General features: G+C 39.0%; 1 protein-coding gene across 1 annotated transcript; it reads right to left on the bottom strand.

The window, feature by feature from the left end:
- Positions 1 to 5,331: 5,331 nt before the first annotated feature.
- Positions 5,332 to 15,082, bottom strand: LOC104627044 (von Willebrand factor-like; the record flags this gene model as incomplete). Its single annotated transcript, XM_010295136.1, has 5 exons — positions 5,332 to 5,672; positions 7,403 to 7,500; positions 11,766 to 11,802; positions 13,505 to 13,633; positions 14,984 to 15,082. Coding segments are annotated over 5 exons (552 nt in total), but the record flags the coding sequence as incomplete, so codon positions are not given.
- Positions 15,083 to 15,267: the final 185 nt, after the last annotated feature.

The raw sequence follows: 15,267 nt of genomic DNA, 5'->3' as shown, positions 1-15,267 counted from the left end.
AAAACCAGGGCTCTACAACAGAGCCAGCTCTGTTCAAACAAAACCGTTATTCAAGGATTAGACTATCTTGGAGGTGATTTGTGCGGGGAAGAGTATCTTTATATCTGCAAAGCTTTACAGTGCTTCCAGGTGGGAGGTAAGTGCAGAAACCTTTTTATAAGGCTCTATCTCAACTACTCAAGTTACCTTACAGCCTGGATGTTGCCCTGTCATTCCTGCATGAAATATTCAGGAGATTATCTTGTAATCAACTGTCTGATCAGAACAGGTGATGGATCCTGCTTAGCCTTCAACCTTACAATTTAAGCAATCTACTGGGAGGAAAGGTTGTTGATGACTAATACCATCTGAGAAAGGACTTTTTTTTGCTGATGATAATTGGATGGAAGTGTAATTATTATTGGAGGGAGTTCAAATCTTTTTCTTCCTTTAGCCTGTTTATGACACAACAGTTTCTCTTGTGTGAGAGGGGGAAATGGATTTATTAAATGACTCAATAAAGTACAGTGTTCCTACTAGTTTGTGAATTAAGATCACGCACTGTGTCATGATGGGCAAGAATAGCAGTTGTCTATATCACAGAGAGATGTACTGATGCACTGTGGCTAAGCCATCAAAGATACTGAGTTTATACAGGGAGCAGTGTGGCTGCTATGTCCCAAAACTTGGGTGTTGTAAAACTTTACCAGTAAGGCTGAGAAATACATGTGCTGGTTTAAACTTTGGGCAAATTTTCACTAAGTAGTTGCCTTTTTAATGAAACAGCTATAGGCAGACCAAAGAGAATAAGATTATATTAGATTGTGTTCATCTGCTTACTTTGGCTCAATTGAAGTGCCAAACGAGGAATTTTATATGTAACCTACACTAATGTTATATGCCTGATTTTACTCAAAAGGGAGAGGGGTCAGGAGCCCTGACTCCATCTTGAACAGCTTTACACAGGTCAGTCAAACTTTTCTGCACTACATTTTAACCCTGACAAGAGGGGAAAAGTAATGATAAGGTCTTTCTTCATGCATACAGCGTGCTTTAGTATTCACATAGAATAACGTCTTCAGATAGGAAACGTTAAATCACCCCATTCTTCTTAGTCACTCCTTTGGGATGGCATTTCCTAATTTCTAAGTAATGTATCAATGGCTATCAAATACTTATCCTTCTTACCCTGCTAGTATCTTATGTTAATCTCAGAACTTCATTTAGAAACTGCCTCCAGTTACAAAAGAGGAAACAACCTGAATGCCACAGTTTCTGGACTGACTAATTTAAAAACTATTAGATTGCAGAAATTTAAAACAAAAAAATATTTTTAAAAAGTTGTTCTCAGTTGATGTGCATAAGCTCTCTAGCAGGGGAGATGCTACTTCATACAGGCTTTTGTTTGCACACTAGTCCGTGCATAAAAGTTTTGAGGTGCTGTGCCTGTAGGTTTTTTTGACTGCATAACCACCCCATCCATTTGAACAGATGAATTGCTCTTTGCTTGATTTGCTTGATCATTTTGCTCCAATGTCCATGGCTGCACAGATCTCAGTGTAATCTATGCTTACTTGGCATAGGGCAATGGTGCAACCACATAGAGCTCCTGGTAACTTTTTGCTAATAAAGTGGGATCACAGAATATTCCAAGAGAAGCAACTGTTGAACTGCTTTTTGCCATGATGCTTTACAACCAATTAATCAGCTCCCTGGATAGATAGCAAACCCACTGCTTTGTATACACTTATCTCTGGGAGAGGGGAATGAAAACTTGATGAAAATTATGCTACTTTATATCCACATTACATTCTGTACCTATTAAATGCTAAAACAGAAATGCATACACACTAATTTTTGAACAGTATGGGAATGTAGAGCCAGGTCCCGTTGGGATCCCTGTGGACACAAAGCTCTGCCTGCATGGGCTCAAATTACTAGCTCCTATAAGCTGTAAGGATGGGTCCATTACAGGTAATACAGTTAGCTCAGGTAATAAATAATATACACAGGAGGCAATATGAGGAGGAAGCAATATCCAGCTGGTTAAAATGGAGCTGGGTCTGTAGCCTATTTTTAAGGACATTTTCCAATAGACAAAATCATATCTGGGCATCACAGTGTTTCCTGAGGTACCTAGGTATGGTGTTAGTTGATAATGCAGAGCTGTAACAAATAATGCCAATATACCAGATTATGTTTCACCTGCAGAAGAGAAGTGGCACTTGGAAGTCTGTAAAAGTTAGCAGAGAGATTAGATGCTTTTAATAATTAAGAAGTTATGTAAGACTCCGCCCCCAAATCCATTTAAAGTTCATGTAAATCTATCCTGTAGCATGCTCAATGATACAGCTGATCTGAAGTGGTGGGACGCATTCCGAATCATTGGTGGAAACGCAAAGACTAAGGTAGCTCAAAACCACCGAGACTCACGAGCAGCATGTATAAGCCAAAAAACAACATTCTTCGAAGCCTGGATTCTGCTGGTGAACGTTAATGGAGCAGTCTGGCGTACAGCACTGTATGATGTGCTAGCACACTACTACGGTTTGTGTGCACAGCTCTCTACTAAGCAGGTACTTGATTACAGGCCTGATTTGTTCTTCACTTCTGCCAGGAATGAATGTTTCTGAAAATAGCAGAGGTACACTAAGTGGAACTGGGCTGTGTGAAAGGCAATCAGGACCTGCATGGAGAAAGTCCAAGCTCATTGTCTCACTGGCGCCATCAGAGTCTTAGACGAAAGACAGATCTCTTGGGGCAGGCTACCTGAAAATCTTGATTCTCATGCCAGCTGGTCAAGGCCAAAAATTTATGTACCTTCTCAGTCTGTTGAGGGAGATGTTATTTTCCCTCTTGTCTGTTTCTACGACAGGATTTTCAAGGAAGAAGATCCTTCTGGCCTTTGAGCACAACAGGGCCTTGTCTTCACCTGGAATATATAGGTACTAGCCAGGTCTGAATAACAACTTGTAGACCGTATAGAAGTCTACAGAACTCTATTCTGTAAAAAAAACCCAGTAAGTTCTCATGGGATAGACTGTGCACCCACTTTAGTCCAAATACTGGCATAGATGCCTGAAAGCAAAATTACAACCAAAGAAGGTGAAGAAAAGCCATGTAATATGAGACGTATTCTTGAACTGGTGTAAAGTCTTAATACAGTTCTGCTTATCCAATTACACTGAGCTACGTCTGCTGCATTTGATCCCATAACCAAGCAGTTTTCCAATAAATAATCTAGAATTCCTTAGGAAAAATACTAATTGCTCTAGTGTGAAAGCCAGTATCTTTATTTTAGTCTGTTACTCTCTTGAGACATTTAGATCCACAAGATTTTTCTTGTTAATTGAGGTAGAAGTGATGAAAGCAGGAAGGTTTGCCCCCCTCTGTTGGTCAGACCTGTCCATCCACTTTGTTGCTGGTGGAAAATATTAGCTGTGCATGTCTGCTTTTCAGAAGGTCTGAAAACTGTGGCTCCATCTCTGCCCTATGGATGCTCCTGTGTGTCTTCCTCATGTCAATAAGCTGATGCCTGACTCATACAATTAAGTGATTAGAAGACCTGTTTGCAGCCATGAAGGCTGCAATCCTCTCAGCTTTCATGAGCTAAGAGAGGTCAGTCTGGGTGAGGGCACCGATGGAAATGAAGGGGCAGTCCAGTGATGGTAAGGGGAACAGGAAGATATTGCCTTTTACCACCTATCCACTCCTTTTCTCTGGTCCTCTCTGATGTTGCACGCTGCTGTTCCAGCTGGGCAGCTGATTACCTGGTCACCCAAATCCGTCTGTCAGGAAGCTTAATATCTGGTGCCAGCCACAACAAGGAGCTAGTGCGAAGATGGAAGAAAACTGGTGAGAGGTATCTGCTGCAGTGGATGGGGCTGCTGCCAGTAAAAACTTGGTTTCTCTCCCTGGGGTTATTGTGGTCCCATAGCAGAAAGAAACAGAGATGCATGGAAGGCCTGTGCTTCTCCTAGCACTGTCCAGCAACAGAGGATGTCTTGAATGAATAATAAGGGAAAAAAAGGGCCTACAATTCAAAATGTGTTGAATCTACAGCTGAATGGCAAAAGAGAAGAAGCAAGGGTCTGCCTGGTTCCTCTCAAAAAGGAATACAATTTGCCTTTTTAGTTGAAAGCACAGAGAGAGTTTTTGTTTGCTCCCAAAGGGAGCCATTCATGCAGATGGGGAAGTGTTTTGACCCATTTAATCGTGTGACATTGGAATTCATGTGAGGAGCAATAACTCTTCATCTCAAAACTTTCCTCCCTTTAACCCAGGGGCAATGGTGACAATGTCCTCTGAAATGCTTTTCATTTATATACATGCCAACCTAAAAACTGCGCAAGGATAATCTGATTTCCTGACCTTTTCTGCTAGGCTTCTTAGGAGCACTCTTACCCTTCAGGACTTCTGTATATGTTTTTCACTAGTTCAAGAACACTTCTGCTAGAACTGGAGAAACTATGATTTTTTTCACCCATAACCTATTCTTAAACCTCACTGATTCCATCACAAGCATATGGAAAGTTTGAGGTGGTTTTGTTTTGTGTTTGTTTTTTTTTAAATACATGCCTATATCCAATTTATATATATTTTTTTAAAAAAAAGGTTAGCTCAATTCAATAGGAGGATTAAATATTTCTTGTCTTGCCAACATGCAAATGGAATGAATGCTTTTTCTTCTCTCATATTTTTTGAGAAATTAGTACTTCCCAGTGAAACTGCTTGACTGGCACTAGATTACATCATGACCAACAACCCTTTGGAAAATTTTTTGTCTTCCGTGGCTTGACCAGTCCAAGTGGAATTTAAATTCTGCTAAATTTAACCCTGGCAGCAGTAACTAAATTAAAACTGCCACTGACAACTCTGCATTTGAAACAACTCTTTTGTAGCTTTTGAAAAACTTTTGTAGCTAATGCAACACATGAAGTTCTGGTATCTGGAAATAAGTGAGATTACTGATGAGCTTTCTCTTCAAGTTGTTCTGTGGAAGTGCTGAAGTAAATAGGTAAGAGCTGTCCCTCAGTCCCATTCACAAGTACTGAGGACTTGCAGAAGTTACACAGCCTGTCCTCAGCATGCAATTTCTTTGCATTCAGCTTCAGAAGGAACGTGTATATGCATTGCAGGAAGATAACTGTCTGAAGACAATGCTAAATGTTTTGGGATATGTTCTTTAAGTAGAAGCAACGGTTTCTGTTGCTGTGTTGTGGTTTTGCAGGGGTTTTTTTTTATTTTTTGATAATGTGGATTACTTTCTGTGGTGAAGATGAAGGAGAAAAATAGAATCTGCAATATCTCATCTACAAACAACCCCAAGAATAATCGGAAAATACTCCATTGTGCTAGTAAGTTTTATTGTTTGCTATGTTGATGCAATTAGTTAGTCAGGATTCTACTGGATAAAACAGTCTACAGAGAGAAAATGAGGCTTGCACTGTAACGTTCCTTCATCATAAAACTTGAGATTACACAATTGAGCTTCTTGGAAACAGTCACTCTGTACACTTCCGAGAAAAGCATTCACACTGAGAGGCAGAAGGGATGTAATGTTGCACCACTGTCCCGTTGGCACACTGGAGGGGGATCGTGACTATAGTAGTTTGAGTGGCTGTACAGCAGCTGCACAGGTCTTCCCATTTCCCCGTCTGAACAGAGTATCTGGTATTGCTTCTGCACTTGCCCTAAATGGAAAAAAAGAGATACCAAGTTTGAATATTGCCAGACCTCAGTGCAATCAGAATCCAGGTTCTTTGCTTCAAAACATCTATGGGCAACTTCACTTGGAGTTCAGTGCTCTGCTGTAAAATCACAAACTCAGAAACAGGTGTCTGATACCAGAGTGTGGGGTGCTGGTCTCACGAGCATAAGCATAGCAAAGCAGAGGTGAAAGAACTGGTCACATACAAAAAAAGCCTATAATTTAAAAGATCATAGGTGATATCCAGGGCTGTTGTGTTGGATTCTAAGCACATGTGGTTATTGTCTCAGCTGTATGAGATCATTCAGAAAGTGCTTTAGCCCAAATGTTGCAAGCCACACATCCATTGTTATCCTGCTGTTTGCTATTTTTCCTTGTTCTACTTCTCTGCTTACTCTACTAAATTAGACCGAGCTGTCAATGCCTGTAGCTATATGCTTTCATGATTTAAAAACAAATGGCCCCACATCAAACTCTGCCAGAGTCCATTTCTTTTTGTGGCTCTGCAATCTTATTTCTGAGATTAATGCAAAAAAATTGCATAGCATTATCAGGGAGGACTTTAGAAAAACTGCACTCAATACCAGCTATAGCAGGAGCATTTAGTTTACTCAATATGTGGCCAGATTCACAAAATAAAATCTACTTTTGCAGGGGAAACTATAATATATATGACTTTATGGCTAAAGACCTGATTACCACTGATTTTATGCACAGGACAAGGGGTCAAGAATTTTTTAAACTTTTTTTTAATGAAAGGTAAGCATTTTTGTTGTTGCTCTTAAAGCTTCCACTCTTAATAAGACTTGTGTAGAAAATGAAGGCCTTTTACCAGGTAGCTATCTGAAAAGCCTGAGCATGTATGCTTTTAATACTTTTCCTCCCTATTCCCATTCTTTTCCCAGCAGCCATTGGAAAGATAGAGTCTCATTCTGCCTATGGCCTTAACTAAAGGGAACACTTAAGGGGCTGGGTGCAAGCCACCTTCTTGACTGCCATCCTTGCATGCTATAGTTTGGATTATGTACAAGGGTTGTATACGATCCTTGTATGAAACATGGTTATCCTAGATTGAGCAGCTGTCCTGCTACAACCCAGTCTGAGAATAGAATGTCATCTTTTGTCCCTAATCTCAGAGAGATGGGAACATCCAGAAGGGAAGCCATGCTCCTGTTTCAAATGGAAATTGCTCTGTAAGATGTTAGCAGTGATAGTCAGGAAATTAAACTTTTAATTTGATTATAGAAGAAATTTACAAGACATGCAGAATATAACAGTTTAGTGCACAAACTAACGGAGGAGTCATAGTGCTTATAAAGCACCGAAGTCAAATCATAGTGCTCAAATTTAAATGTCCGTTAAAGTACCATGCATCTAAATAACTATTTACACTGTCCTAAATCAACTTCAGAGCCTGAAGAGCGATATGCTTCTGATGGAAGCAAAGGAGAGTGGTATGAACAAAGCCTTTATGCCTTAGTGTATGTGCCTTTTTTCATGCTGGCTTGAATATGGAAAATTCAGGATCATCAAATTACTTTAGGAAACAGTGCCAATAAGGTTTACACTGTCTGAGTGAATCAATGAGAAGGACAGAAACTGGTGCTCCACTTACTGAAGTGAAGACATAGTGGAGGCAAAAGTTTCCCTTGTGGAAGAGAGAAAGAGGGCAAGGGCAGTTCTTGGGGCAAGAGAGTGGGTTTTGTTATTTACCTCACAATGGGAAATAGGCACTTCCTTTTCAGCCACACATCCGTTGATATTCCTATACTGCAGTCTGGTACTTACTGGTCGACATTCCACTTCCATACCTACCAAGTTTAAAAAAAAAAAAGAAAAAGTGTTTGATAATACTGCCAATTGTTTTTTTTAACCTCCCTTCCCATTATTACTGAAATTGCTGTTAGTGAGATGTCATTACTGGTAAGAGCCCTAACAAGAGAAGTAGATGTGTCTCCTTAGAATAGTTAATGTAGAGCTGTGTGACTGTATCATGCTACAGCCCTAAAACTCCACTGAGAACAGGGTTTCCCTCATCTTTCTTTTCAGTTGACTGCTTTGATTTGAAGTCACACAGCCACCTAATGTCTACCTTTTACCTGTTGGCTTCTGTGTGAGATAAGTCTCCATTTCTAGATAGTTCAATGGTACATTGGGCAAGCAAGTGCACACAGGAAAAAGATGACACACATAGGAACTCCAACAACCTAATCAGAGAAACAGAACACCCTGACCTGGCTATTCCTGGGGATGTCACAGGAGAGAGATCCCATTGTCTTGAGACGATGCCCTTCAAGACAAGCAGCTCTCCAGATCACCTTCTACACGACTGTATGGGACTCATTCTGGGATGCTAGGGAAGAACATTTTGGGATTTTACAAGACATTATTATGGGATTTTTAGGGAGGAACCAAAGATGGGGGAAGAGAGGGATCAAGGCGCTTTGGTGAGGAACAAGCATGGGAAAATGGGTTGATAAAGTCATAAAGGGGGTTGCTTGCATGTTAAACATCTGCTGGTACATAAGTTTGTCTGACCTTGCCCTGTGTTTGATCACTGTCCTGTCTTCTTATTAAATTTCACCTCTAACTACTTGACCTGGGTGATGGACACTGTTTTGTGTGGATGTGTACATATGGAGGCTTAAGTGCCAAGAACTGGAATTGGACCACATAAGTCTAGGTTAATAGGGATGCAGGGCCACTTACTCAACAGACTGACTAAGACCACTAAGGACCTTCATCCTGATCAGCCAGCGTGGGAATCAGGATGAGAATGTGGGTGCTGTTTGTGTTTGCTGGAGTACTGAGTGTTTCTGTGCATGTGTGTACATAAAGAATGTGTGTGTGCATATTGTATACATGTATTTGCATGTGTTCCTATAGCGATACATGCTCAGCTTCACTGTTGCCTGGATGTGGCAACATGGAGCTGTGGCAGCCTCACCTCTATTGGGCTCCTAGATTGAACGTGTAGTGGATTTTGCAGAAAACTAATGTGGCAAAAAGAAAAACTAGGAGAAAAAAATTAGAAAACTAATTCTGCAAACTTTGGGTCAATAGGAATTTTTTCACTGTCCTCAGTAAGCCATGAAATACTCTGATACTTGTTTTCCAATACTTTTTGCTACTAACGGTAGGGTTTTTTCCATCTAGCAAGAAATCCACACAGGAGGCAGTAGGTCTGGATTTGTTATGAGTGGAAGGTGGGAGCTCAGGAAATCTGCTGATCCCTTTTTGTGTAGTGAGGTTGGTTTGCTATGATCCATTAACTGTGGTAGTTGATGGTGACTCTGCTCCTCCACTTTCGAACGGAACCTTACCATTGACATCCTCAAATGCAGACTAATCCAGAATATTTTGTTCTCAACACTCTTATCTGTTTTGGTCCACATCTAAAGACTTGTGAAGGAGCTAATGCCTTTTTAAGTGGATATTTTATGCACTGCAAACTACAGTCCTTTGTAGTGTTAACGTAGTGCTATGCCTCTGTGTAAAGACAGGCTCCTACTTCTACTCACTTCTAGCTAACCAATGGAATGGGTTAGTACCAAATTGGTTCTGTGCCTTGCTAAGGCCTTATATTTCATAAAAAAAAAAAACCAAACAAAACACACACAACACACACGAAAAGTGTTTCTGGCTCCAAGGCTGGAACTGCCATTTCTCTTTTAATGATTTCATCACTTCATTTCTTAAAACTTGTCCACCTGGAAGGAATACACAGTTGCATCCAGACAACTGAAAACCTCAAACAAAATAATTGTCATCAGACTTATCACAGTTTCATCACCTTTTTGATCCTGACTTATCGACTTGTTCTTAAGTTACTTTACTACTTTTTTTTTTTTTTTTTGGTAGACTGTGCCTCCTTTGCAAAGGCAAGTGCCTATAACTTAACAAGACACAAGCAACTGAGATCAGCAGGGAAAAGAGGTAATAAGCGGAGATGCAACTTCTTTCCTAAGTGGGAAAATACGGACTATCCTTTGCAAATATACAAGTCCTTTGCAAGCATCACAAAAATCTAATGAGAAAATAAGCCTGTTCACTTATGTGCTCCTATGTACTTAAAACATCAAACAATGCCCTCAGACACACTAACAGATTCCAGTTGCCAAGGCATAATATAGAAAGGGAAACTGGCTTCTTAAACAACCATGTAAGAAGCTCAAAAGCTCAAAGCCATGTAGGACTCTGCTGAACAGAAAGGCATCCCCCTGAGCTATGCTTTGAAGTTGAGAGGACAAGTACTTTGCCCAATTCTTTATGGTACTGAGGTGTCTGAAAGAAACTCTCTCAAGACCTGAGAAGGCAATGTAACCTGTATCTAAGTCTCTGCCTTCATGAAAAACTGATTTTTCTCTTGTGTGACTTTTAAGAATAATTACATTTCTCTGGTTTCACAGTAGTTTTGCCAAGACTTGGTATTCTCTGCAGAGTATGTAACAGACTGCCTGTTGCTACCACGTGCCCTGGTGGAAAGATGTAAATACAGAGAAGAGAGGAAGAGAGTTTGGTATCTAAAAGTATTTGTTCAATTCAAAGCTATGTGTTAATCACCATCCTTCAATTGATAACCCATGGTTAGATGGCTGGATGCAGTATGTTTGCTTTTTCCTTATGAAGGGCACTGAATAGAGAAGCGACCAGAAATAGGACTGCACTATAATACAGGACTTTTCAGTTTTGAGCTATATCCAAGCAAACATCAATGGGAATAAGGTTGTGAAGGCCTATACAATATGGGTGGTTTTAGCCATAGGATATTTCACTTAGATCAGTTTGCTTTTGCTGTTGCAAGGAGGTATCACTCTTAAATCACTATAACTGTTAAATAAGTATATATATTTAGCTGTACTCATTTGGAACTGGGTTTCTCCTCCCCTCAATTGCAGTGATAGGCATTCTCAATCAGTAGAGCCTGCCCACCACTCTGCCTTTTAAATCTTAAAATCTGGTTTTGTTAATAAATAATTTTCAGTATTCCTTACTTGAAGCCTGGTAGATTAACACTCTCTTAACTAAATTACCCGTTTGAGCGATTTGATGACAGTCTGTCTCAATAGCTTTCTGACTTCTATTTCCCAAGCCGGAACTCAGTGATTATAAAGACAGGCAATGGCTGCAAACTCTCTAGGAGTTAACATCCTTCATCAGGGGTATTATTACAGCAATTACTGTGCCAGTGTGGTGATGGGCTGCTATGCTGGCCATCTTTTATTTATTAGCACATGCATAGAGGGGGAAAAAAAAAAAGAGAAAGATAACGAAACACAGGCAAGATGTTGATATTCTGACCTTAAGAAAATATCAATCTTTTGATAGTATTTTTTTTAAAATGACCTACAGTATTATTCATTTTTTACTTACAAAGGAGAAAACTGAGAGGCTGTCTGCTCACAAAAGCATCAGAGATTCATTTTAGAAATGAGAACCCAACGCTGCAATCCTTCCTCATGTAAGTAAAATCTTCCTACACTCACAACCTTGACTGATATTTGGATTATCTACACAAAGATGCAAGAAATTAAGAGTTGCAAGACTGACTCCTAAACTGCTGAATTTAAGATGCAGTCAGGCTGTTCAGTAGGAATGCACTTTTAACAAGCATTCTCCCTACCATTTTTTGTTTACTACATTATGGAAAACAAATCAGAATTACGTTACTGCCACCAGGGGTTTTTTTTTGCTAAATTCATTTTAAGTTGATTGATTATTCATGAAGTAGTTTCCTAACTAATTCAGTATCAGGTTATATGACTTCTCAACCTGTTATCTTCAGCTGAACAATAAAATAACATATTCGTAATTAACACCTGCAGAAAATGTGGAGAGTACCTATTTCCTCCTAAGCACTTGTGAATACTGTCAAAACATGTGTAGTGGACAAAACATGATAGCAGTATCCCAGTCAGGATAGTCAGCAGTCCCAGGCCGGACTTTTTTGATGGTTTATTTTAACCACATTGTTTAGCTCTGTCTCATTAAGCTCCATCATATGCAAAACATAGCTCCTTACCCAGTAGCTTATACTCTGCAATTTCCGTACAAGACTTTTGGCTTATTTACTTACATGTGTCACAGCAATTGCCAATTTTTGCAATTCTGCCCTAAAACAATAAAAAAAGAAAACTTCTATTTTGGCACGAGTAATACACATTTGTTCTGCTGGAAGAATACAAAGAGATGTTTAAAACAGTGTACTAGACAAGACATTTGTATTTCTATATTGTACAAAAGTATAAACCTACGTTCATAATCATCTCTATTTTAAGGTTTTGAACTTGTGACTGTATTCATTGATAGCTGATAAATAATTTAATGTGTTAGCAAGTTCAACACCTGAAAATACTGCTTTCACCTTATATTAGGAGCTTTCTAAAGTGAAGATATTGAATACAAATAAATTTCTGGGAACCAGAGTGATAAAACCAACAGTATTCAAGTCTTATGTCTGTCAAAGAAAGGAAGTTAAACAGTCCCTCTTGATTTTTTTAGCAATATAGATGAAAGCATGCCTATTCCACAACAACTGAAAATGTACAGGCAAGTCATCATAAAATATCACATCTGTCAAATAAGTTTTAACAGCCAAAAATTTTTCTTGTTTCATTAGTACCACTTAGAAAATAATTATCAGAAATATATGTATGGTGGAAAATTACTGAAAACCCATAGTGAAAGAAAAAAATGGAGAAATGTTTATACTGCAGGGTGATACCATTCTTGCACTAAACACTTGAACTTACATGCAAAACTTTGGAGGCTTTTTTAATTAAAGACCCTAAACTTTCCATCTGTAACTAGATGAAAACCACTAATTTTATAGTTGAAATAATTATCTTTTTTTTGTTAGGAGGAGAATAATTGCAGTTGGGGAAGTTCTGGTTAAAAAGTAAACTATTCTTCATTGATTTATAATGAAGACCTTTATAGTATGATAATAAGACCGAGCCTGCATAATCAAGAATTTTTTTTAATATTTGTATTACACAACTGTGTGTGCTATAGTGATTTCACAAAGTGAGAAATGCACTGTAGAAGCTTTATTATTCCTGCATTATACACATCAAATCCTCCACGTGCTTGATGCGTATGTTGAGAGAGGTTTGGGCACAAGCTTTGTTAAAGGTTTCCTGCATCCTGTCATGCCCAGGAAAATTGGGACAGGTGGATATAAACACCTGTGTGATGCTAGATCAGCAAAAACAGCACCTCGCATGCTACACCCCAACCTGCACTCTCTTCCTCAGTGTACGGCTAACCTCAAATCACAAGAAAGATGGGTGGACACGTTGAGCAGGGGTTTTATTACACCATTATACCAAACAACTGCAAATGTGGAAGTCTGGGCTCTTCCTACAGCATTGTGAAAATTCCCTTCCCTAACCTCAAACGAGGGCAGAGAAAAAATGTCCGAGCGTTTTATATACATATTCATAGAAAAAAGGGGCTGATCTAACTGTTTTCTCAGTTGTGTAATTAATCACACAGCTTTACTCTGGGTACCTAACTGAAAACATTGTGAGAGCAACCATTTTCTTGTGTTTGCTGCTTCACATGGAACAGAATTACTGCAAGCTCAGCATCTCTCTTGCAGTATAGTCCCACAGAAAACCAGCATATATTTTAAAATAAAGAAAACTTACTTTTTTTCTGAATTTCAAGGAAAGTTCAAATTCAGCTTAGTCAAGGTGCTGGGAGGTGGTTGGGTTTTGCCACCCTAATACACATGAGGTACCTATATGCAGAACCATAAACATGACAGAGTCTATTAGGAAACCTGGAAAAAGGAGCCATTTCACTACTTACTCCTTCAGCCAAACATCTTCTGGAATCAAATGGAGGACAGCCAGTGATTCTCCTTTCCCAGATAAATTCCCCTTTCTCATTGACTTTACAGGAGTGATTATCACAGCCATCCTGAAGTGATTCATTTGGCTGTAAAGATTTAAGGGCTGTTAGCTTTACACAGAAACAACATGGGACAGTAAGTTTTCAGACTCAGAATCCTATACAACCTGACTATTCCTTTACTGATATTTAAATTTAATGTACCATGGTGGTGAAGTTTATAAAACATGGAAATCTTTAGTAAACAGAATTGTTTATCAACAGTCATCATCTTCTATTTAATTCCATAGCCATATCGATTACAGCTCAGTCAATACTGCCAAAACCTGACCTTTTTCAGCTCTTAACAGGGAAAAAATTTCCATTAACTTAAAAGAGAAACTTGTCTAAGTGATAAACTTGGGATTTTGGCCTATGAATTGCCTTTTAAAGAGACATATATATGAATATTTAATTCCTGAGTCGGGAGCTCTTTTTAAAAGAATACACAAAACCACACCCATCCCCTCCACATAGAATCATAGAACCGTTTAGGTTGGAAAAGACCTTTAAGATCATCAAGTCCAACTGTTAACCCAGCACTGCCAAGTGCACCACTAGACCATGTCCCTAAGTATCTACACATCTTTTAAAATACCTCCAGGGATAGTGACTCAACCACTTCCCAAGGTTGCTTGACAACCCTTTTGGTGAAGAACTTTTTCCTAATATCCAATCTAAAAGTCCCCTGGCACAACGGAGGCTGTTTCCTCTTGTCCTATAGCTCGTTAACTTGAGAAAAGAGACAAACACCCACCTGGCTACTACCTCCTTTCGGGTAGTTGTAGAGAGCCATAAGGTCTCCCCTGAGTCTCCTTTTACCTAGACTAAACAAACCCAGTTCTGTCAGCTGCTCCTGACAAGACTTGTTCTCTAGACCCTTCACCACCTTTGTTGTTCCTCCCATACTCTCCCCATCTAAAACTTAGTGCAGGAACAAAATAAAAGAGAATGTTATATGCTGTTTCTTGTGACAAGCTGATGGGTTTTAAACAGAAAAATATTCACTCCTATTTAAGAGCCTATCATGCTGGAGAAATTTTTCAAAATTCACATTTTCATTTTAAATTATCCAATTCTCATTTAAAATGAGGTTTTTAATTTCCTCTAAGTAGTTCAAGCTCATATTCCAGTTAAAGTTCCTTGATAATATTTATGCTTGCACATGAATGTCCCTTTAGAATTTTGCACTGTGGTCTGAAGTCTCCTTTTTTAATTTACAAACAACAAAAAAATGATCTTTCTTGAGAAACCATTCTGAGATATAAAAGAAAAGGCACTAGTAATACCAGGATGCCTGACCAAAAAAGAGGAAAAAATGCACTTTCCTTGGGTTCACCAGAAGTCTGTGATACATTTACATTTACTCACAAGTAAAAGAGAGTGCTTCAAACTTACCTGAAGGTATTTAAGTCTTCCATCTCTCAGCCTGATGCCACATGAAGTTGGTACACATTTTCCACAGCAAGAGCCAGGGATTTCCTGCCTTCTGTAATTCTAGAAGGTAAAGGGTATTTTTCTGGGTTAATTTTGTTTTAAGCATGCTTCCTACCCTTATTTGTAGAGAGTATTTTAAAAAAAACGTTCAGTGGACAAAACGATAGCAAGCAAAATGCTTTTTAAACCATAGGACTAGACTAGCTTAATCTAATTAACCTCATGAGGTTCAACAAGGCCAAGTG

This window comes from Phaethon lepturus, unplaced genomic scaffold (genome assembly GCF_000687285.1).
Source record: "Phaethon lepturus isolate BGI_N335 unplaced genomic scaffold, ASM68728v1 scaffold659, whole genome shotgun sequence".
NCBI lineage: Eukaryota > Metazoa > Chordata > Aves > Phaethontiformes > Phaethontidae > Phaethon > Phaethon lepturus.
This window is presented reverse-complemented; position numbering and strand designations above follow the sequence as displayed.